This window comes from Physeter macrocephalus, chromosome 7 (genome assembly GCF_002837175.3).
Source record: "Physeter macrocephalus isolate SW-GA chromosome 7, ASM283717v5, whole genome shotgun sequence".
NCBI lineage: Eukaryota > Metazoa > Chordata > Mammalia > Artiodactyla > Physeteridae > Physeter > Physeter macrocephalus.
Genome location: NC_041220.1, coordinates 71,057,962 through 71,083,778, shown reverse-complemented (window position 1 = coordinate 71,083,778; position 25,817 = coordinate 71,057,962). Strand labels below are relative to the sequence as shown.

Sequence of the window (25,817 nt, the reverse complement as noted above, 5' to 3'; positions counted from 1 at the left end):
CTCAGTAGCTGTGGCGCACGGGCTTAGTTGCTCCGCGGCATGCGGGATCCTCCCGGACCAGGGCTCGAACCCATGTTCCCTGCACTGGCAGGCGGACTCTCAACCACTGCGCCACCAGGGAAGCCCTCAGCTCTTATTTTTAAAGATACAAATGTTTAGGTCTTACTGCAGACTTACTGAACCTCTTACTTGATGTTCCTGGTATAAACAATTATATCTCAGGATTATTTTACATCATATCTCAATAGTTCTTCCTCTATAAAATTATTTTCATCCATTTTTCCGAATCAAATACAGCACTCACAAACTTCTTTTAAAATAAATTTAATCATTATCCTTAGTTTTTAAAGATACAAATGTTTAGGTCTTACTGCAGACTTACTGAACCTCTTACTTGATGTTCCTGGTATAAACAATTATATCTCAGGATTATTTTACATCATATCTCAATAGTTCTTCCTCTATAAAATTATTTTCATCCATTTTTCCGAATCAAATACAGCACTCACAAACTTCTTTTAAAATAAATTTAATCATTATCCTTAGATGGTTTGTCATATTTGTTTTTGCCGGGGGCAGGGAACGGCTTTATCATCTTTGTTTTGCATGCCATAGAGAGCACTAACCATTTTGTTTCATTATTCTTATTATGAACCCTCATCGGAGTGTTCACATTTGAAAATTATTAGTAATAAATCACTCAGCCATTTTAAGTCCCTATCACCTACAGATGGTATTGTTTTACTCTGATGCTTCCTTGAAGTCTCTCTTATAGTACAGGTGAGAATCTGTGTCTTCAACTAAGAAGAAAAGTGTCAGAATATTGTAGAAAAGAAATATACCAGGTACTTCAATTATTGACACTTCAAAGCTGAGCTGACATAGATTAGACAACTTCCAAACTGCACCGCCGATGGACTGAGTCAGAATTTCCAGGTCCTGTTTTGGCCAAACGAGAGGACTGCATAGGACAGCTAACCAAAGATCCAGTGGAGCAGGAATCAATTATAATAAGACTGAATGAACTAATAAGAGAAATTACGTTGTGGCTATTTGTCTGGAATATTCTTGATATTCTTTTAATGTTCTATTTTCATATATATAAGAACTACCCTATCTCTCTCTTGTTAAGCAATATGTAACCCATTGCAATTTAGCAAAGTCTGCTTTTGTAAACTGAAGTGAAACATTTTTAAATGATATCTGATTCCCACTTCTCTTCCATTTAGTTATTTGCATAGGTTCAATAATGCTCTGTCATCTATAATTGTACATAATATAATAGTACAAATTATAAAATCAGGGCCTTGCCTAGAATGTCATACTTGAAAATAATGCTTATTTAATCAGGTAGAAACAGCCACTATTTTCAGGGATTAAGTTTGACTTTACTTATGGAAGCAATGCCTACGAAGCCCTGGCCTATTTCTTGGCTTAAAAAGTCCAAGAATATTATATATTCTGTGTAACTAACTTGAGCATTCCTTGGGCTTGGTTTCCTAGCCTCAGGTTAACAAATAATAGAAGTTTTTAAAAATCCAATTTGAGAGTTCTTGTGAAAATTTCCAAGCACAGTTTAATTTAGTATTTGTTCAAAATTGTATGGATTTAGAGTTTACACGGGCAACTTAAGGTGTCCAATATCGTAAAATAAAATTTTTACTTCACCTATGTAAAAAAATCAGTCAACTCTAATGAGACCAGCTTTATTTTATAAGAATAATCTTTCTTTGAAATTATTATGATAAAAAGAGGGGATGAGACTGTCAGGGAAAATTGTGAGATACTGTGAAAGGGCAAAAAACAAATGGTGACTATCTTGACTACGCTAATTTAGGTTTTCTCATCTTTGATTGATATTACAACTCTGTAAGTTGTAGAAATCTGATAATAATGCAAATACTTCTTGTCTGTATAAATGCAAAGCAGTTGTGTTTGATGGACTGCAACTAAGTTTTGCACTGATTTTGATAGACCAGTTTTGCATCTAGTTGTAAATTCATTTCAAAATTTCTTTTTCCCTTTATATGTCTGCTCTGAATTCTTCTTGGAATCAATAATAACATCTACCAGTTCCTCATTAATTAATGAGTTAAAAATCTTTGATACATGCTCATTTTATATCTATATCCTTAATGATAGATAACAAGAATGCTAGAAATAATCTCACATATACAACAACAAACAATGCAGTTGGTTGAGAAAATTCTGCATTTAGAAATCTCTGACTCCAAGTTCACAGCACTGTAAGGAGTTGCTAAAAGACTTCTGCCTGAAGTCACCCTCCAAGCCAAATATAGAATATGAGTAAAACAAGACACTGGGATAAGATCGTTGGTTATAAATTACTGAAAAAGAATAATTGACCAAACAAAGTAAAAAGACTCTAAACTTACTCTACAAAATCTGAGAAAAGTTATAGATTTAAATGTGTAAAGGAAACCATAAACCAATCTACAAGAAAATATCATTTAATACTTGCCCATTCTCAGTATGGGAATCTTTTTAAACATAGAAACATTGGAAGAAATCAGAAAGGGGAATCAATAGTTTGGACTATATAAAATTTAAAATTTGTATGCCAAAAATATTATAAATGTGAAAAGATAGATATCTGAATTGGAATGTGTCACAAAGAAATATGAAAGCCAAAGATTTTCTACCTTTCATACTTTAAATTTAATGAAAAAAAAAAAAACCTACTAAAACTCCATAGAAAAGTTTGTAGAGGGCAATATACTAACATGCATGTGAAAGAAATGTTCATCCCTGATAATAATTGAAAATGAAAATCAAAGTGACCCTCAATTAATCTGAACTATAAAATTAACAAAGCTTCAAAAGTATGCAAATAAATAGAGCATGGTTTGGGGGCAGTCTTAAACAGTTCAGGTATAATTGTAAATTGATATGGGTTAACTGCCAAGTGATTTGACAATATCTCTCTAAAGCTTTACAATGGATGTGTCTTTTGACTAAGCAATTTCCTTTTTAGGAGTCCATCTTAAAGAAAAAAATCAGAAACTTGGTTATAGAGAGTTGTTATTTAAACCTAGGGAGAAAAACAGAAACCAACCTAAATGTCCGTCAGTGCGAAATTCTTATATAAATGATGAGTACTTTATAGGGTAGAATATTGTTTTACAGCTTGCTTTTTCCATTTAATAGTGTAAATAAACATCTATCCATACTAGCACATCAACTTCAATAAGTACAGCTTTAACTCATTTTTAAAGCTGCTTCATACTATTTCACTGTGATGATGTATCATAATTTATTTAATCATTGCCCAGTCATGGACATATGGATTATATCCAGTTTTTAACTATTCCAATAAAAAATGAAATTCTTTTAGAACTTTTATTTTTTTCTAAGTTGATACACCACCAGGAAACAATATCTATTCACAGAGCACCTATTCAATAGCACATTAAACACGTTCTCTCATTTAATCAGCACAACAACCTTGTGTAAAATGGTTGTTTTTTACAGATTTAACAGATGAGAAAACCGAGGTAGAGAAGTGCTCCGAAGGGGTTAAATAATTTGCCCTAATCACGAAGCGGATAAGATCTATTTAACTCCAACTCATTTTACCTATTGCCCCTCTTAAACAGCTTTTCCCTGCCTGAGTCCTGGTGGTTATTCCCCACACTTTCCCACTTGTCCTGTTGTTCTTCTAGCCCCTTTCAATTGACCCCAGGCATTTTGGAGAGCCCTTAGGTCTTCAGTTCTCAAGTGGAATTCATTAAGAGACTTAGACAGGTCTTGTGAATATCCTAAAATATTATTATATTACTCTGTGTGTGGCCCCATGTGTGCATTTTCTTTTCTCAGCAAATCCATAAAATGTATCAGATTGTTAAAATAAGTTGTGTTTCCCAAAAGGTTAAGAACCTGTTCTCTGGAGAGCAGCCTCACGGTGCTTGTTAAGGTAGTGTTCTGGGTTACCAAGTTGGGGCTGCCATTTGTTTGTATGTTTTATTGTGTTTTTTACTCTTGCTTCAGCTATTTGAGGCTATGTGTATCACTGAGGCCACCAATATTTATGCTGAAGACATCCCAAGCAGCAATAACCATTTAGAAGTTATCAACATGAGATTTTTCTCTCTTGCCAATGGACTTGATTACTATTCATGCTAGTGTGTTCCATGTTCCAATATATTTCAATATCCCTCAACCTGCTTTAGGATTTCAGTGACTCAGAAACTGTAAGCATCTGCTGGGGTGGTGAATCGTTAAGGAGCTAACTACGTGTTCAACTATTGAGACCCAGAAGAAATCATGCTCTCTTAGAATTAGAAATAATCCATTAACTGTGGTCTTGCACCAACAATGACTCCACGCCTGACTCTGTGTTTCTGGTGCCTGCTTCTCTGTCATTAGTTATCAGTCTTTGAAATCATGAAGGAAACAATTATTTTGTTCTTATTTAAACCCTTCATTTAGCCAAGAAACCATCCTTCCACTCTTTCCTTCCTTGTCCTGATTTGTGACAAATTTTGCAAAAAAGTGAGCATGAATTGGGGCTAAAGCTCTCTTCCTCATATTTCTCCATTCTCATTTCTGTTTTGGTCTGTTTTACCATTGGCATAATGTTTGATTAGGCTGTCTTAGTCGGAGGCTTAAAACAGCAATTTTCCTTTGTCATGTATGTTTTATTGAAATATGTACTTTTCACAGCAGATATTCAGCTTGGATGGTGAAGGGTTATCATTCATACTTTCATTACTAAGCATTGATATATGTATATAATAATTTTAAATTATATATTTAATTTTTTTCTTTCCTCCAGCTCACCTTTTCTGTGCTACACTTTATATATGAGTTCATATATTGGACACTTAACAACAATGTGCTTACCTCTAGGGGTTGTTGCATAATACTGCATAAAAATTAAAATCAGTTTTCCAGGTCGAGAAGAGGTCATCACATTTAAGTTTTAGCAGTTTTAATTCATAAAAGCTAAGCTCTGTTGGGTAATTTTTAATGTATTCCTCAAGGTCATTGATTTTTAGCAGTTAGTTGAGTAAATACTTAATTTATATGTGGTAGAATTTCAGTTCAGGTATAGCAAGTGATTGCCCAGGGGAGAAAATGTTTAAAAGCTTCTTAGTATGTGGGTGTTTTAGGGCTATAATCAACCAAACATTCAGTAATTTGGGCAGCAAAACCAGAAAGTTGGCAAGGCCTCAGCTTTACTTAATAACTGTGACTGTGCCACAGTTAAAAAGCAACTTTTACAAGAGTCCTCTGAGGAAAATCCAGGAGCCAAAAAAGTGCTGGTGATTCAGTAAGTATCCCCTGCCCCATTAATTCAAGTTTGTGTGGAGTTGAGGGAATGCTGTTGAAGACTTTGAAGAAATCATAGCTTCTCTTAAACCTATTCTAGTCAATATGGGCTCTTTTTAAAACTATCCAATAGGAAATATACCTGGGCCCTGTAAAAAGACAGACTGTAAAACTGAGGACCTTCAGTGAGGGTGGAGCTTCAAGAGAATAAATTCGAACCATCTGCGGAAAGGATGTAGGAATGATACGGGTCACCATTTTGAGAAGAGAAATTTCAGCCTGTGACAGGCTCCAGATAATTTTAACATAGTCAATGAACTGGGCGGCAGCATTAGGAGGCAATTAACACCTTTCCTACTAATAGTAGGAAGTGTTTGGGTGGGGGGTTGCAGAACAGAGGAGAGAGGAGCTGTGAGGAGGTATTGCTGGAATTGTCCTCTAAATTCAGCAAACAAACAAGCAAAACCCCCCCAAACAAAAACATATGTTTTCATTAGTAGAATTTCTTTTAAATTTTCAACCTTGTTCACCTAGATATTCTTTTGCTCATAGAAAAAGAAAGTAAAATTTGGCTTTTTGATTTTTTGTGTCTTTTTGCATCTGTATCATATACAATAATGACTATACATTCATTTAAAAAAATAATAAAATACCAAGAACCTAACACAGCGCCATTGCCCTGGACACCTAGAATCAGCACTCCAAAGTTCAGCAAAGTTCAGTTAACCTCCAGGGTTAACTCACCTACCAAGGACAGAAAAGCACCAGAGTCAATTACTCTGGCAATTTTCAACTCTTTAAAATTAGCATTAACTCTACATATGTTTCAAATGTCTAAGATCCTAAAATATTTTAAAGTTAACCTAAAAAGTTACCAGGATATTTTTGGCCCTCCTATTCATTTCTCTAGCAAATATTTAATATTCAGTTTATTCATTCCACAGATGTTTACTAAGCACCTGCCATATGCTAGCAGTAGAGACCAGAAAAGGGTTTCTGCCCTACGTTTCAGTTTATGCTTTATAAGTCTCTGTCATGTATGTTTCATATAAGCCTCTGGGCAAACCTACCTGACAAAATGATTCTTGATGAGGCCATGACAGCAAGAATGAGTACCATCACCCTCATTCTATAATGATCTAAGAAAGTAAGGAAAAATAGCGGCGATTTATCAGTGGAAGCATCTACTGCGGTCATTCATATTACTGTGAAGGCTATCCAGAAGCCTTTGGTGTACGGTTTGTACTTTGTGGTCAGTTTGTGCAGTCTCAGGAATGTGTAATTTAGACTACTTAAAATTAAGACTGTTGACTTAAAAGGTGTTTTAGAGGAATGATGTTTGATTACCTTATGGACATATGGTAAGGTGAAACAATAGCTAACGATATATCACTATGAAAAGCAGTATATATCAAATCCAGCTAATCTTTAAGCTCACCCGAGGAGACATTTAAAAATACTCCTGGGCATATATCTGGAGAAAACCATAATTCAAAAAGATATATGCACTCCAATGTTCACTGCAGCACTATTTACAATAGTCAAGACACGGAAGCAACCTAAATATCCACTGGCTGATGAATGGATAAAGAAGATGTGGTATATATATACAACGGAATACTATTCAGCCATAAAAAAGAATGAACTATTGCCATTTGCAGCAACATGGATGAACTTAGAGATTATCATACTAAGTAAAATAAGTCAGACAGAAGACAAATATCATATGATATCACTTATATCTGGAATCTAAAAAAATGATACAAATGCACTTATTTACAAAACAAAAATAGACTCACAGACATAGAAAACAAACCTATGGTTACCAAAGGGGACAGGTAGGGTGGGGCATAAATAAGGAATTTGGGAGTAACATATACACACAACTACAAATAAAACAGATAAATAACAAGGACCTACTGTATAACAAAGGGAACTATACTCAATGTTTTGTAATGACCTATATGGGAAAAGAATCTGAAAAAGAAAAAAAATATATAAATGTAGAACTGAATCACTTTGCTATACACCTGAAACTAACACAACATTGTAAATCAACTATACTCTAATAAAATAAAATATTAAAAAAATACAAATTCCTGGGCCTTGCCACAGACAGATGCAGTTTGAACCTCTAGGGGGTGGAGCCTAGTGTTCTGATTGGCTGGCGTGAGGAGAGAGGAAGGGGAAATGCTATATAGAAGTGAAGGAAATTGCTACTAATCAAGCCATGGTGGGCTGGATGTTGATGAAGAGCTCTTGTGATAACAGTTTGCATTCCAAAGTAGCACATTTTTATGTTTGAACAGTTGTGATTTTCAAAAAGAGGAGACTGGGCTGGGGAGCGCCTGCTGTATAGACAGGAGTATTGATATGTAAAGAGAAAAGAAATACATCCTGATAAATCAATGCACAGTCTGCATTGCATATTGTCTAAGTTTTGTGACACTCAGGGTGAACCAGAAAGGTTTATGCTATAATAATGTCTTTTGTTTCAATTTCCTACATCTAATAGAAACCACGCATCTCTAAGATCTTTTAACATTTTTGTTTGTTTGTTTGTTTGCTTGTTTTGTTATCAGCTATTCATCAGGGAACTATATTCAAATGCACTCTATTAGACACTAAACAAAGTAACAAAAAGGAGCCTCTGTCTTACTGAATTTCACATTTTTCATACAACTGATTTTCTTTTGAACACCAATTGGAGTTTAGCCAACAGAAAAATAACCTCCTTTCAAAATGTCTTAATCCTTTTTGCACTCAGAAATTTTGATTCTAAGTCATAACACAAATGGTACAGATTTTCATTGAACTGTGCAGAATGGCAAAAACTCATTAGATTTGGCTTCCACTCTTCGAGTTCAATTTTCTCTCAAAACTTCTCTGCTATTTCTCTCCTTCCTGTACCTTGGTCTCAACACTGCTCGCAGTTAAGAATCACCTGAGAGCTTTTAAAAAGTATGGATGCCCAGGCCTTCCACCCAGACCAATTAAACTAGAATCTTTGGGGATGAATCTTTGGGGATCAAATATTCTAAAACTTTCTGGGTAATTCTGATGTCTGGCCCATGCTGAGAATGACTCTTTAGCCAAAAGGAGCTCCTCTCCCTTCCCATGTAGCTACATGCTCTGTGCTTCCACACCTTTTATGTGATGTTCCTTCCTATCAGAATACTCCTCGGCTCCAGTCCTCATGTTTTCACCGTACTCATCCTTCAAGATCCAGTTCAGATGCTATTTCTTTCATTAACTTTTTTTTTTGAATGTCTTAGGTCCAAAGGAACTTCTGCCTCCTTTGAATTCTTAGAGCATTTTCTTTCCTCTCAGGTCACTTTCCAGCTTGCCATTTCTGTACGTATTTTATGTTCTCACCCACCCACCAATTAACCTATAAGCTTTTTAGGGCAAGAAACCTACCTTTCTGGTTCACTTTTTATACCTCACAGTGTCCAGTAGTTACTCAGTAAACATCAGATGAGGAACAGGAGGACGGAAGGAAGAATGAAGAGGCGACAGACTGACTAACATCCATCCAGCTCACCTTTTTCTCTATACTCATCCAGCGCTAGAACTAACTCTCTTTCTCTTTCCTAAGCGTTGGAGTAAAGTGAGATCTCTCAACCACTTTTTCTTCATTGATATATTCTCTAAGTTTTGTCTTTACCTGGATGGCCAGGTAGTTGCGATACTAAAAACATAACTCAGAAACATTCTAACTATGGTAGGGCCCCTAATTCTGGTTCTCTTTGCTCTTCACCTGGATTACTGTTATGCTCTCATCTTCTCCAGTCTTTCTCCTTAGTCTGTCGTAATCTATACCCTCTAATCTCCTTAAAACACAACTTTCTTCCTGTTATTTCCCTGCACAAGAGCCTGGGCATATTTCCCCATTTCCTGTCAAGTCTACTCCAAGGTCCTTATCAGTCTTGCATTCAAGGCTTTTCATGACCTTTCCATGCTCAATTCCCATTCTGCTCCTTCTCCAAACCAATTCAGCAGCCAAATTGAATTATTTAGGTTTTCTTTGCCTTTGTTTTACACTCATCAACCTTATCTTTGTTAATAGGTTTCATTCCTGGCATTATCTTCTTCTCCATCTCTATGAGTTCAATTAATATCATATGATATCACTTATATCTGGAATCTAAAAAAATGATACAAATGCACTTATTTACAAAACAAAAATAGACTCACAGACATAGAAAACAAACCTATGGTTACCAAAGGGGACAGGTAGGGTGGGGCATAAATAAGGAATTTGGGAGTAACATATACACACAACTACAAATAAAACAGATAAATAACAAGGACCTACTGTATAACAAAGGGAACTATACTCAATGTTTTGTAATGACCTATATGGGAAAAGAATCTGAAAAAGAAAAAAAATATATAAATGTAGAACTGAATCACTTTGCTATACACCTGAAACTAACACAACATTGTAAATCAACTATACTCTAATAAAATAAAATATTAAAAAAATACAAATTCCTGGGCCTTGCCACAGACAGATGCAGTTTGAACCTCTAGGGGGTGGAGCCTAGTGTTCTGATTGGCTGGCGTGAGGAGAGAGGAGAGACAGCTGTCTGAATTAGATCCTTCAGAGTGCATAATGTTCTTTCTACTTGCCAAAGAGGAGGGGGTCTAGCACTGCTTCAACAAAGAGATATAAAATGACTAATGCAGCTGCTGGTTACGTGGAAAGTGAGGAAAAAGCAAGGGTTTAAGGATGTCAGAATTGCCACTGGAAATTAGTGCGGAAAAAAACCAAAAAACGAAGCATACCCGATGCATCTCTTAAAGGTTTACGTTTGGCTGTTTTAGATCACTAGCATAACATTCATTACAAAAGACCCATGGTATGTGAAGATCTGTGGTTCTATTAAGCTGAAGCAGTCTTCAAGGTCCATAACAGGTGATTTGTTACTTTGCTGAGGCAGGAATTAGAGTCCCAAGGCTGAAGTCTGGGAGCAAGTCTTTTAATCAACGAATGAACCTAGCCAACCACTGAGCACTTTCTTATTCTTATTTAATACAATCCTGTGGGGTATTTCTATTTAGTAGATGTGAGAAAGAAATTATATTCTGCGATGGCAATAATGAAGATGTTAGGATGTATTCTGCAAAGAATGAGAAGAGTCCACTATACTACAAATTACTGGCATAATAAAATACTAAAGGAAAGAGTTAAAATTTAAGACACATCCCAAATGATCTCAATTCCTCCATCTAGTGAATAACATCCTGCATTCGTATGTGATCACATTCTCCTTTGATAGTACTATCTCCCGAGCTGAAGTGATTTACTTGTTATTTAAAAAAAGAAACAAAGATACACACAAATTTTCATCATCAGACAAAAAGTAAGCAACTTCTCAAGAGGTTTAGATTACTGCAGGCACTGCTGCATGTATTATTAACTCCTCAATTTTTAGTGAGGGATATATACCATTAGTGTCCCTTTACCCAGATCAGAATAACACAGGCAGTTTAGCCTAATGGAAGGCATTAAGGGTTGGGAAAGAGGTGGCTCAACTTTTTTTTTGCTTCAGATTCACTAACCAAATATTCCAGTGAATGAGTGGTACAAATGAACTTGTCAGAGCTTTTGTGTAGTCCAAACAGCATAACAGGTGAAAAAGTATCAAAAGCTCAATTTCTAAATAAAGGTAAGGCACTGTAAATTTACTTGAAGAAACACCTACTGAGTATTTTAAGTAATGAACCACAGCTCTAATGGCTGTTCAAAAGATGTATTAGGGAGCAAGTGAAAAGGAATTGAATAGGTAGAGTCTGGGGAGGCACAGGTGAAAGAGTAGCTTGGTATCAAAGCCTAGAGAAGACAATCAGATTTTGAGAGATGGATGAGCCAACCTTAGCAGAATCCTTTGTTTAACCTGCCCCCCTCCTACCAGCAACAACCTCATTTTCTGACTAGCTTCTTCCCATATTACATGTAAAATCTGGAAGAAACAAAAAAGCTGGGGAAATTGCAGTCACCTAGTTAAGAGATATATAAAAGGTACCTCTCTGTGAAAAGTTACAAACACTTTAGAAACATGGTGCCAGGAGGCAGAGATGCCACTGGCCCTGGAAATGACAATGCTGTCTATAGCCTAGTCACACTCATCTCACTTTCCGACTTTAAAGTTGAGGCAACTTTTGTCCTCTATTTAGGATTTATGTTATTTTGCCTGGTAATGCAATTTTAGTATATTACTCTCCTTAAGTCACTTCACCTTGGTGAAACTGAAAAAGTTGGATGGGCATTCAGAAGAATATGCTCGAATCACAAGATCCTGTCTGCCCATTACGGCTATTTGCTCTCAGTAGTCATCTCCCTCATCTATACGGCGTTATTCAGCAAAATATTTGAGCCCTTACTTGGTGCCAGGAACTGACCTGGCACTGGAGTAACCATATAAACAGGACCCACATGATCCCTGTCCCTGACCTCAAAAGAGGGACAAATAACAAACAAGTAAATGAATACAAGAATTACAAATTGGGATCAATTCTTTTTTTTTTTTTTGCGGTACGCGGGCCTCTCACTGTTGTGGGCTCTCCCGTTGCGGAGCACAGGCTCCGGACGCACAGGCTCAGTGGCCATGGCTCACGGGCCCAGCCGCTCCGCGGCATGTGGGATCTTCCCGGACCAGGGCACGAACCCGTGTCTCCTGCATCGGCAGGCGGATTCTCAACCACTGCACCACCAGGGAAGCCCTATGAGTTCAATTCTTAATCATTCTTCAATTTTAGTTAAAAGATTACCTCCTCTATTAATAATCACCTAATAATCCCCAATGCTGTCCCCTCACCATCCCCTTTCCACTGGCTCCTGCCTCAGATCAAAAGTCATCTCTTCTTCCACTGAATCCCCAAAGCATTTCTCTTTTTTGCAACATATCACTTTCTTCCTTATGTTGCAGTTATATTTTTTACATGCCTGTTTCCTTAAAAATCTTTCAAGCACTTAAAGGGCAAGGGTTGAACTCTTGCTCATCTTTACATTCCCTATGGTGTCTCAAATTTATGTTTAAGCTCCATCGCTAGATGCTACTAATGATGAACTCTGTGACCTTGAGCAAGTCATTTAACCTGTTTGTGTCAATTTGTTCATAAATCAAAAACATATTCTAATGTAACAGTCTTAATTTGAGACAGCTTAAATTACATATTCCTGGGACTGCACAAGAACACTTGAAAGTACATACCAAAATAAAGGTTTCTGCATAACCTCAACAAAGCCTACAATTATGGCAACACTAGCTGTTTCCACCAATAAGCTCCTGTAATTTATTTTCTGACTTACTTGGATCAATACAGAGTGGTGCAACTGTACCCTTTCTAGCTATCACTGTTACCTCAAGCATCAGTGACATAATCCACTCCTCAACTTTGAATTACTATAGCATTATAGTTGTGTGTTTGGAGGGAATCATTCATTTAATCATTTGTTCCATGAATATTTATTAAGTACCTATTAACCAGACATTTTTCCAGGTGATGGGTTTTCACATTAGTAAATACAAGAGGGGAGGGGAAAGGAAAAAAGCTGGTGTAACTGTGGAAGATTTTTCCTATTTTAACCATTTTATACAATCTCTCATCTTATTAGTAGATCATGAAGGTTTTAGACCACCTATGTTAGGCTAAGACTCAAAGCAAACTCTTTCAGGTTAATGTCTCCTATAAGCAAAAGAAAAATGCCTAGTTTTTCTCATTTGTCCAGATAATGCAGAGGAGTGAGCGCCAAGTACGTCCCCTCAATCCTGCTAAAAATAATACAATGGAAACATTTTGGTGGGTGTGAATCACTTAGACAAGCATTCTTCACTCAAAAGTAGAAACTGACCTTATTTGTTCCAGATGTTATACAGATGCAGGGAAGTTAAAGCCAGTGGTTCTGTTTTCAGTGCAACCAAACTCTTATTGCATTGGGAATTTCTTAACCAATGAACTCATATTACTTGTTCTAAGACCTGCACAATTTTCTTTTTTCTACTCTTACCATTCACAAACAACTATGTTTCATAGGAACCATGCTTCAGAATTGAGTCTACATCTGTGTTGTACAAAGGAAACACATCCTGTTTACCAGTGTTTCCACTTTCATCTTGACCCCTTTAATTTTAAGCAAAATATTTCAAAGAGAGTACTTGAAGGAGAGTTGAGTTGTGTTGTTCTTACAACATTGTATAGCACTTTAACTATGGAGTTATTAGAAGGTGTTCATCTTAGGAAGAATTGTCAGCAAAATTATTAAGAAGAATACTGACTATAAAAATGTAACTCGTATCATTGTTTGTAGTTCAAAAAACTTGACATATTAGCTTATTTCTTGACTCTCCTGCAGGCCTGTAAGAGCTGCTATGTGGATGCATGAAATATAAAAGGATCATGGCTCTTTGACGAGGGTGAAAAAGCTAAGAAATCAGGTAGGTGATGTACATGCTACTTTTATATCTAGTCCATAAACATGAAAATATATGTGTTATATTTTGTTTGAGAACACTTGTGTTTGAGAACAGAGTACCAGATCTCTTGAGATTATTGTGTTTTTATAGATAAGACTTTTTCAAATTGTGGTTCATGGCAATCTACAGCAGAATCACACTGGTCACTTATGAAAATATGTACTTCTGGGCCCAGTTGAGTCAGAATCTCTGTGAATCAGGTCTGAGCCTGTAGAGGGACTCCAGAGATGAGAAAACAATGATAACAACAACAACAGACTCTCATCTTCCAGTTGTGAACAGTAAAGCCTAGGGAGGTAAAGTGAATTTCTCAAGGCCATGCAGCCAGTTAATAGTAAAGTAAGGCCTAGAATTTTGTTTATTAATGCTGAGACCGACATTATTTTCCAGTAAGTATTTATCTTTAAAAAGATAAGCTTAAAATAAAATTTAAAGAAATAGAAGTACCCAAATATCATTGGATGTCTCACCCAATAATTCTTTACTTTTATCATTAATTAACCAAATCCTTGTTCATTCTCCAAGATTTTGGAAGTACCTTTCCTTCAGACTCATCATGACTCTTTTGAGTTATAATTAAAATCTTCCAGGAAAAAAGAGGAAGATGTTATATTTCATGGATTGTTGACTAAGTCTTTGAAAGATCATGATTGATTACTTTGTAAATGTGTGTTTTAGTTAGTTATTTGAACCAGTCAAGAAGCAGTTTGGATTCAATAATGATTCTTCAAAGACATAGACAAAAACTCTAATTCATGACATACATTCTTGATATATGTCAGTTAAAATAGAGCCCTAAAAGAGTCTGTGTGATATCATTCAAAACTGATTCAAAAATTTGTTTAATATGTCTTAATGATGTTATAAATCAATTTATATCTTTTCTTATGTACATAGTTTAGCCTTCAAAGAGGAAAAGACTCTGTGAATGCTATTTATTAAGTTTTCTGTAATTTGCCTCAAATGATAACATTTTGACATCCATCTATGATGAGTATAGAGGCACCACCAGAGAGAAGATGCACTCATAAACTTCTCTGCTATTCATAGATTCATAATAAATATGGCCCTACTGATGTTTAGGTCCAGTTCCTCATCTTACTAATGAGAAACCTGAGAACAACAAAAAAAAGAGTAGTGTTCTTTTGAAGGAGATAGCGTTGTGTCAGAAACTGTCACCATGGTTGTTAACTCTAACTCTCCCCCTCCCCCAGGGAATGTAAGCTGTGGGGAAGTGTTATCTTTTTCTCACAGGAAACCACCAGAAGAGAAAAACAGGAGGCCACCAGAACTGTTTAGAACCAGCCAAATCTAAAATGGCTGATGACCTGGTCTTCAGTAGACCTTGAGCCCCATCCTACACTCATTGTAGTACACGAGCATGCTAAGTGACATGCCTGCCGGTGGCCATAACAGGAAGTACCGCACCATAGAAGGAAAAAAAGGAGGTGGCAACCAGTTCCAGGAAGAACCCCGCCTATTCCCAGAAAGCCAATGCATATGCCTCCCTGTCATTAACCTTACTTTTAAAAATCTTGCCTTGATCACCCCCTGACTAGAAGTGGATTTGTGAACTAAGTTCCGGCTTCTCCATTCTCTGGCCATTGAATAAAGCTTGTGTTATTTCAATCTCAGCAGCAGTTTTGTTATTGCCTGTGCAAATCTGAACAGGAAAAGAAGCTCCCCTGCCAAGGCAGTGGTCTTCAGCCAGGCTAGGGCACAAGGGTTGGGGGGTGGTCCATAAGGCCAATCCAGTAACAGAACTGCTAGTTGTCTACCCAAACCTCTCTTCTCCCTTTTGTAGAACTCTTGTTTCTAGCTGGACATACGGCTACCTAAATAAAGATTACATTTCCCAGCCTTCATGTAGCAAGATATGGCCATGTGACTAAGCTCTTGCCATGGAACATAAGTGACCATGAGTGTGGTAGCTTTGGGGAAACTTCCTTACAAGGCAGTGGGGTCATGTTCTTTGTACCTACTCACCTTCTTCCATACATTCTGTTTAAAAGGTGGTTGTTTTGGCTGGAGATCTACGTTGGCCTAAGAGGATGAGGGCCACGTTGGCCCAGATGACAGTGTAGCTGCCACTCCAACTTTGGACAGCCACTATCTAGACTTACAAGTGGGAGAGAAAGAAGTCTCTTTTCTCTTTAGGTCACCAGCTTGGGGTTTCTTGTGTTTGAAGCTGTATCTGATTCAGACAAGAATCTACTTCTTGCTACAAAATTTCTTTTATTCATTTTTTGAGCACATAGTTACTAAGTACTTTTTATGAGCAAAGAACTACATTAAGTGGATATGAAACTAAATATTTTTTATTTTGAAAAACTTTTTCAAAAGTTTTTAGATTAAGACCCCCCTTTACCTTCGGTCCATCCTTTACCTACCCCAGACATATCACACAATTTCTATTCTTTCACTGTGAAGAACTATTTCCCTTGACTTTGGATTTTAGACTGATACTGTCATGTGAGTAACATGTTTTTCCAAAAGTTAAAAAAAAAACCACCAAAGCAACCCAAGCACATACGACTTTTATGTTTCAACTTTCGCCCCCAGCTATATGACAAATCATGATTAAAAGTCATGATGTAAATGTAGTCTTTGAAAATATGTAAGATGTAAACATTTGTCTTTGAACAAATTCAAAATATCATGGGACATGTTTTTAAAATATTTAAATCAAATGTATTTTCTAAGTTAATGCTCAGAAATGCACTAAACACAATACTGTTTTCAGTGTTAGTCACATAAAAAAAGGTACATATGTGAGGTGAGAGTCTCTCTTCCCTAAATGACTCATCTCCCCTTTCAGAGCAGAAAGTGACTGGACTCCTCAGAATCAGAACAAACAGATTTGTTGTCACTGGCTCCCTTACCTAATTCTGCTGTCAGGCATGGAGAAGTGTTCCCACATGTGAGTTCCATTTAAATTCCCCCCAAATTCTTCCTTGTTGATTTCTGATAACTTATTGTTCTGAAGTTTTTTCTTTAAGGATAGTAGATGCTCTAAGTTTCCACATAGCTTTTCACTTCTAAATTTAAAAGCTTAAGGTCAAATATTTAATAATTTTTGAATGATGGTAGAGATACAATAAAATTTGAGGAGATACCTAAGTGTAAAAGCAGACTTACCTTAGGGTCCACGTTGAGAATTTTTCTGTCTCTTTTGTATTTGAAAAGTAAGCCTTTTGGATTATCAGCAATCACTTGGTAGTTGGGAGTTGAATTCCAAACAGCAACATGACTGTCCCAGTTGTAAAAACTATAGAAATAAATATTTATTAGGAATTAATATGCATAATGAATTAAATTGACAAATATATTTCAGAAAATATTTGGGGCAGTTCAGCTTCAAAATAAATGGATAGGATCACAGTCTATACAACAATGTAGACCACACGTGTGATTAAAATTCTTGCAGAAAAGATTAGACTGGGTTATTTTCAAATCATTTAGATACATATTTATGACTGTTTTGCATGATTTCCTGGTTTGGACACTCTAGGACCTAGGACCTATTCCAGTATCATATTCCCAGGAAGTCAAGAAGAAAATTGATGCAATTTAAGGCTATTTCTTCTAGTTCAGACTCTTCAGGATATTGAGTATTCAGGGTATTAAGAGACTGTTTACTGGAAGGAAAGGCAGGCTAAGTCACCTCTTTTCATTCAAAACAAATTAATTCATTTCTTTAAGGTTCTATTTTTCAATAATATGTTTCCCAGGCAGTAAGAAAACTACTTGTGTTTGAGAGGTTACCAGAGGCCAGGCATGATGTGATGTATTCTACAACAACACCCATACGAATTTGCTCTTATTTCACAGACAAGGCAAGCTCTTTCTTAAAAAAGATGAAATATTCTTGAACATGTTTCCATGGTGTGAAGAGGGAAAAGTTATTTTGAATTCTCTTTTAGGTATACTATCAGTACCTTTCTGTAGTGTCAATATCTGGAGATTTATCTTATTCCTCTTGGGGGGAACATTCTTGCCTGATTCTTGATTTTCCTTGACTTTCTGTGTTGCTGCCTGCATATTAGACAAAGCAGGCACCTCTCCCAGTCTTCATGGACTGGACTTATACAGGAGAAGACCTCCACCAAGCAACCTGGACAGAGATTCACTGGCCTCTTCTAACTTTTTCCCTCCTCAGGGAGAAGCAGTCAGCTGTGGGTTTTGTCACTTGCTCTGTGATGAGCAGGGAGTAAGATCTATGTATGATGTCTACCAGCCCAAGCTGCTGTCGCCATTTTCCTCCAGGTGCATGGAATGTGCCTGGCCCACCAGAACTCCAAGACTGGCAAAATTGAAGTTAGTGCTCTGGGGATCCCCCCTTAGAAGAGCTGGGAGCCTGGATACACAAACCAACCCCTACCTCCCTTGGGAGAAGCTGAGAGCTAGGGTGTTTCTTTTTCATATTATGGTGTTATGCTGGCAGTAGGGATTCCAGTAAGAGTGTGTCCCAAACCTCTCTACTGGCTTTGGTGAGGCTTGCTTTGCATTTGCCTGGGGGTAGAGGGACCTTTCAATTAGTTTCTGGATTTCTCACAAAGGGAATTTGTCTAGGAATTCTTGCTGAATCTGTGTATTTGTGGGAGGAGAGTCCAGGGCTTCCTACTCTGCTATCTTGCTGATGTCACCAATCCAAATGCTCTTTTTAATCTGCTATTTCTTGATTTCTTTTATTTTTAATTAATTTTTATTGGAATTCAGTTGCTTTACAATCTTGTGTTAGTTTCTACTGTACAGCAAAGTGAATCAGCTATATGTATACATATATACCCCCCTTTTTGGATTTCCTTCCCATTTAGGTCACCACAGAGCATTGAGTAGAGTTTCCTGAGCTACACAGTAGGTCCTCACTATTTATTTTATACATAGTATCAATAGTGTATTTATGTCAATCCCAATCTCACAATTCATCCCACCCCACCTTTCCCCCTTGATATCCATATATTTGTTCACTATAAAACTTTTCCTAGAACTAACAAACATAAATTTCAGCTAAAAAAGGAAAAGACAGAAAGAAAGAAAAAAAGAGAGGGAGAGAGAAAGAAGTAAAAAAGGAAAGAAAGGAATAAAAAGGGGAAAGGAAAGAAGAGAAAAGAGATTTAAAAACTTCCCCAAACATAGATTCTCTCCAGGTCATCACACTTTTCTCCTAATATATTATAATTAAATCTATCTTCTCTACGCCAACTTACCCCGACCACTGTTGCATCTCAGTTCTTTCACCTGAGCTGCTTATCCACATGACCGGCTCAATTGTAGATACTTACTGGGATAAATCATAGACTCCTCAATCTCAACATATCAGAAAATAAATTTTTCCCACCTTCCAAACCTGTTTAAACTTGCTGCACTGTCTCTATCAGTAAGTGGCACTCAATAAATGTTCATTGACTAAATTAATGATATATGCCCATTTTTATTATTATTTATGATCCAGTTGATTACAGTATTTTTAATTATTACAGAATTAAAATAAAGAAGTAGCAAGAAAATTTATTTTAAAATGTAATTAAGAGAATCGATCTAGAACATTGATCTGGGACTTAGGAAATCTAAACCTTCATGCAGTGGTTTCAATTTTCTCTTATCTAAAGTTTAGAGGTTGAACTATATATTGCAAAGGCTCTTTACAATGGTAATAGACTGTTATTATGAAAGCCTCCTTTGATTCCATGAGTTCTTATACGTTATTTTAATTTATGTCTAAGTGGTCACATCTAGAAAATAATTGTAGAAAAGTTCAAACACACTATCTAAAATAGATAGAAGAACTTAAGGGGTAACTTATGTGAAATTATTTAAGGTTTAGGAATAAAAGAACAATTTTCCATTTGTTCCCCATGAAAAACATCCAAGGTTTGGGCATTTTGTTGTATGAGAGTGTACTTATACACAACTTATACAAATAAGTTGGGATAATTGAATTGAGATAAATATGTGTAAAATCTGTTCACTAAGTGATAAGGGGGTCCTCATGTATGTTTTTGGAAACAATTACCTGTTTGTCATCTATTTTACATGATAACTCCTGATACCAGAGAAAGTATTTTTATGACATTACACGACAACAGAGCGTTGGACCACCAGGGGGAGTAAATTTCAAAGCCGTGTCTCCAGAATACTTTGTTTGCCCTAGTTTTGCTCAATACCTTCCTTCAAATGGAGTGGAAATGGCATATTTAGGTAAATTATGAAAGCACAAAATGGACAATGCTATCAAAGATTAGAAAAATTTGCACATAAAAATACATTTAAAGGCAATACAAAGCCTTAGGGGTGAATACAGAACAAAAATAATGACTATAACAATTGTAGTCTCCAGTACATAAAGCATAGGGAAAAAATAAGATCACTACCACAAGAACAGGAAATTTGAAATCACAGAGAACACATCACTGAAATAGAAGCTATTACCATCTAAGAGATTTTCCCCATGACTATAACCAATAGTTCATAATGATTAGGAGGGAGTTGTTTCAATCTCTATTAATTATGGAATCTTTTTGGGTTTTAAACAGTTGGACCAGTAGGCATTTACAGTACCTAATACTTGAATATGCTTATGAAGTTTAAAAAACATTTCATTTGAGAGAAAAATAAAGAATATTTATAAGATATAATTTTTAGGACAGAGAGATATTCATATTTAAAGGAAATTTGTAAAAAACAGAAATAAAATTAAAAACCTACAAAAACAGTTTTTGTGAAATCAAAAGATTTTTATTGAGGGACTTCCCTGGTGGTCCAGTGGTTAAGAATCCACCTTCCATTGAGGGGGACGCGTGTTCGACTCCTGGTTGGGGAACTAAGATCCCATGTGACATGGGGCAACTAGGCCCATGCGCCACAACTAGAGAGGCTGCGTGCTGCAACTACTGAGCTCGTACACTCCGGAGTCCCCATGCTGCAACAAAGAGCCTGCTCACAGCAGTGAAATATCCCACATACCGCAACGAAGATCTCACATGCTGCAACTAAGATCTGATGCAGCCAAATAAATAAATAAATAGAAACACAAAAAAACAAAAAAAAACAACTGACAGTGGTTTACACCAATAGTTCATTTCTTTAAAAAAAAAGTTTTTTATTGAAAAATGAAAATTCAGGGGATTTTATGAGAGTCATGGGGACATTTAAGCATTAAACATTATTGTCTCCTTTTTAATCTCTGTGTAGACAGTCTGTAAGTAGGATGGCTTTACAATTTTACTGTCCAAACTAGGCTCCTTCTGTGAAAGAAGAAAGCTGCTACTAATTGTGCCAAGACAATAAGAGTAAGCCCAGACGATGCCAGGAAAACTGAGATGTGTGGTCTCTACACCTACAAACCATTTAAACACTGCTGTTTTAGAGCTGATTTATCCAATGTTTGTGCAAAATGGTTCCAAAGTTTTGCCATGGATTTGCCAAAAATATGATAAAGTTGTTTAAAAAATGCTAAAACATGTTTTCTTATGGTTGATACTTTTTATTTTATTTTATTGCTGTGGAAAAATTATATTATATGAAATTGCAATTGTGGTATAGAGACATGAAATTTAATCTAGAATAATAAACACTCCTGTTCTTTTTCTATTTTTCAAATAATATCAAAGCAGTAAAACATTCTATAACAAACTAATTTCCTGAAATATCATATTCCATGTAAAAATATAGGTTTGATCAGTTATTTTAGTTGGTAAGAATATGAAATCTAAAGTTTAGTGTTTCCATAAGTTAGTTAACTTGGCTCCTATTCATGACTATATAATGTATCTCTAACTTCAATCAGCTATTTAATAAATGCATATGCCAGTTGGGAAAATATAAATAACTGTTGAACAACCTACTGTAATTATTAAAATAATTGAGAACATTAAAAGCCCTAGTGACAGGTAGTCAGAAGGGTCATTCAATTCAATTAAACATGTCAAAAATGCAAACAAAGGATTATAATACAGCATGATAAATGATACAATAGAAATTTGTGTGAGGTATTTTTGGACTGTAGAGGTCAAAAACAATACATATCTTGCTGAAATATATTTCTAATGAGATTTTCCTGATGGAAAGAAGCAGGGCCAAGCATTCCAGGTAGAAAGGATAGTAAAAGTTAGATTAGATAAGAACTGAAAAATGTTCATAATCAGTGTTAACATTTATGAGAGATATTCAGTAGTTTACTGCTAATGAGGCAGAAAGCAAATTGCTGTGGATTGAGAATTAAATGTGAAATGTGATTATTAACTGTCTTCTACCAAAGTGCAGAAAGTTTGGGTGTGCATCCCCTTTGGGGCCAGAGTGGCTCAGAGCAAAGGAAGCAAGGAGAGCTGGTAAGGTTGGCTTTCCTATCCCTTTAAGGCAGTGGATAGAAGGGAGTGTTCATTGCCAGCAGGCTATTGCTTCTAATTTTCATTTGAGTCAGAAAACAGATGGGCACCTGTCTAGCATGTTCATCATATTATGTGCTCTGAATCCAAAGTGCAATGTCAAGTATATGGACTGGTTATGGAAGGTGCTAAGGGAGAGATGAATGTAATATAATACCTGGGATACTTGATTATTTGTGATAAGTCTCCAATGGTAGAGAATAATGTAACCCTTGTCAAGAGGAACCCTTCTTCCAGGGAGAGATTCTGAGGAAGTATTCCATAACTGCTTCCATACTCCTATGCTGGCCTCCTCACTGAAGACCCTAGCCCTCTGGTGGGATGTCTGGAATGCTTCATTGCTAGCTCCATGCAATGGGAAAGAAGCAGGTGATAATCACAGATGTACTTATAACCATATCTTCCCATAGTAAGGCTATGGAGATAAATTTATGAGTTACACAAAGCTTTTTCTGATTTTGCAATCAGAGCAAGTATTAGAAACATCCTGAGAAGTATTTGCAACTTCTCAGTTGCAAATTATAGAGTGAGAACCTCAAGGTCAAGCAAGAATGCCAGTAGCTAGTCCTATAGTAACTGGGCTATGTGGCCATTCCCCGTGAAGAGATTGCAAAGGAAGTACTTTCCCAAGGCAGAAACCTGAGGAATGGTGCAGGGATGGGGTGGGTGTCCCAGAGAGCCCTACCTTAATTTCATTCCCTTTCTGATATTATTATTGAAACAACTGCCACTAATGTTATTTTACATTGATGTAGTGCTTTGTCATTTACAAAGAACTTTCACCTTTATACACTTGTTTAATGTCCAGAATAATGATGTATTAGGTAGGGTATTTATTTATAACTTATTACAAAATATTGAATATAATTTCCTGTGCTATACAGTAAATCCTTGTTGCTTATCTATTTTATGTATAGTAGTTTGTATCTGTTAATCCCGTACTCCTATTTTGTCCCTTCTCCCCTCCCTCTCCCCTTTGGTAACCATAAGTTTGTTTTCTATGTCTGTGAGTCTGTTTCTGTTTTGTTATATGCATTTGTTTGTTTTATTTTTTAGATTCCACACATAAGTGATAACATAGAGTATTTGATTTTCTTGGTCTAACTTATTTCACTAAGCATAATACACTCTAGGTCCAACCACATTGTTGAAAATGGCATAATTTCATTCTTTTTTCTGTCTGCGTAATATTCCTGTGTGTGTGTGTGTGTGTGTGTGTGTGTGTGTGTGTGTGTGTGTACACCAACTCTTCTTTATCCATTCATCTGTTGATGGACACTTGGGTTGTTTCCAAACCTTGGCTACTGTAAATAGTGCTGCTATGAACATTGGGGTGTATGTATCTTTTAGAATTAGTGTTTTCATTTTTTTTTTCCATATATACACCCAGGAGTGGAATTGCTGGATCATGTGGCATTTTTTTGTGGAACCTCCATACTGTTTTTCACAGTGGCTATATTGATTTATATTCCCACCAACAGTGTACAAGTGTTCCCTTTTCTCCACATCCTCACCAATGTTTGTTATTTGTAGACACATTTTATGTTTTTGATGTCACAGTTTACACTGAGCATACATAAGAGATGAGCCTGAGAAGGAGACAGAGAATTGCATACAAATGTACGAGGAGTAAGACAGTGCCATGAGAGCCAAAAGAAATAGAAGGCATGAAAAAACAATGAGGAGATCCCCCTTGTCAAATGCAAGGAAGGAATGAGAAAATGACCAAAACGTGATGGCTATCACTGGTAACTGTTCTCTTTGGGGTTAGCGAGCATTTATCTTAGGCTAAGGAGATTGTATAGATAAGTAATCACTGTTGCTTCTACTGGAATTACAAAATTAGAGTTCTGTTACTTAAAAATAACAAACATTCTTTGACTTAACATACTCTTTCTATCTGGAAGGTCTCGACAACTCAAATTTTGTGAATATGAAAATATTTTGAACTATTGCTCCACTCAGCAACCTCACACTCATTTTTACATTATGAATATTGAGATGTTCTTTAGGTTTACTGATCTTTCTATGAGTAGTATGCCAATTCTGCCCTGTAATCACCATAGTTTTCCTTCATATCTGTGGATATATTTCTAGAATTAGAATTTTCTAGTCATGACTATGTGACAAGGCAAGGCTTTTCATTAAAGAAATGTCAGTATATTAGGGAGAGGAAATCATGGTGGGTCTTGGGTCCTAGGGACCAGGGAAAGAAACCAGAAGGTAAAACTGGAGTGTAGGTATGTTGTGAGGGAGACTGGCCACTCCCCCAGGCTCAGGCACTGTAATTGTGCTTTGAGGTAAAATGGCTTTGAATTTGTGTAAACTAAAAGAGATGTGCAATTTAGAATTATATTATAAGTGAGTTTAATGAAACAAGGTTTAGGCAGCATGAAACTATGATGGAGGAACTTAATGCTGGAGGAGAGAGACTTCCTTCTCTGCTGCTATACTTGGAGACATCACCCAGATTAGCAGTAGAACCCCAGGTCATTAGAGTACTTTTCTTAAGTGGATAGGAGTTTTGCTAGGCATTATCTGCCTGGTATGGTATGTTTGTCTAGGAAATGGGATCATTTGGCAGTACAAGTAAGATGATTTTGAGAACGTTAGAGTTTCTGTGCTTAAATCACAATTCTCTAGAAAGGGAAGGCATCTGAGCTTCTAGGTGGCTGGGTTTCAACAGGGACAACGTGTTAAAAGGGGGCTCCTTGGCTACTGAAGATGGTTTTGTGACTTTGTGTCCTTCAAAGGATAGTAACCAAGACTTACTCACTTTGGAACAGGTAGGCTTGGTAGGCAGAATTCAAAATATCTTCTGTGATCTCTGCTCTTTGGGGTTGGATCTGCAATATGCTATGTCACTTGGCAAAACGGACTTTACTAATTGTTTGACCTTAAAATTGGGAGACAATCCTAGATTATCCAGATGGGCACAATGTAACCATAAGAGCCCTTAAAAACAGAAAAGGAAGCCAGAAGTCAGAGAAATTCAAAGCATGAGAAGGATTTGATGCACTGTTGCTGGCTTTAAGATGGAGGGACCACGGGGACCTCAGTTCTATAACTAGATAGAACTGAATTCTGCCAACAGTCTAAATGGGCTTGGAGTGCATTCTTCCCCAGAGCATGCAGAAAGGAATGCAGTTCTGCTGACACCTTAATCTCAGTCTTGTGAGACCCTGAACTGAGAATCCAGCCACACTGTGCTAACCTGTGGACGGTGACATGAGTGTTATTTTAACCTGCTAAATTTGTGGTAATTTGTTACTCAGCATTAGAAAGCTAAGATAGTAGGCATTGTAAGTGCTTTGGAGTTAGCTTAAGGGAGTATGTTGAGAATGAAATAAACATTTTGTCACAGTTGCGAGGCTGGGATGGATCGGAGGCTCAAAATTTATTTTGAATATTAAAAGGGATGTGACCTCATTTTGTACTCAAGATTGGTGAAGCAGAATATCAGTTATAAATAGAATGTGATCAGGGAGAAATAACAAAAATAACACTGAAACAACACAGATGAAAGCAATGAGAATCCATGTAGTAGAAAAACAATCTTAGGCAGAAAGAGAAGCCAAACACTTCATAGCCTTTGACTTTTCATTGGACAATTTTGTATTTCTGTACATGCTATGCTAAACTATCTTCAAAATAT

General features: G+C 36.5%; 1 protein-coding gene across 1 annotated transcript in view; it reads right to left on the bottom strand.

The window, feature by feature from the left end:
• Nucleotides 1-25,817, bottom strand: part of CFAP299 (cilia and flagella associated protein 299) — a 629,492-nt gene that overhangs the window by 6,241 nt on the left and 597,434 nt on the right. The window contains exon 5 of the mRNA XM_024115347.3: nucleotides 16,914-17,043. Within this exon, the coding sequence (XP_023971115.1) occupies nucleotides 16,914-17,043 (130 nt within the window). The remainder of the gene's footprint in view (nucleotides 1-16,913; nucleotides 17,044-25,817) is intronic.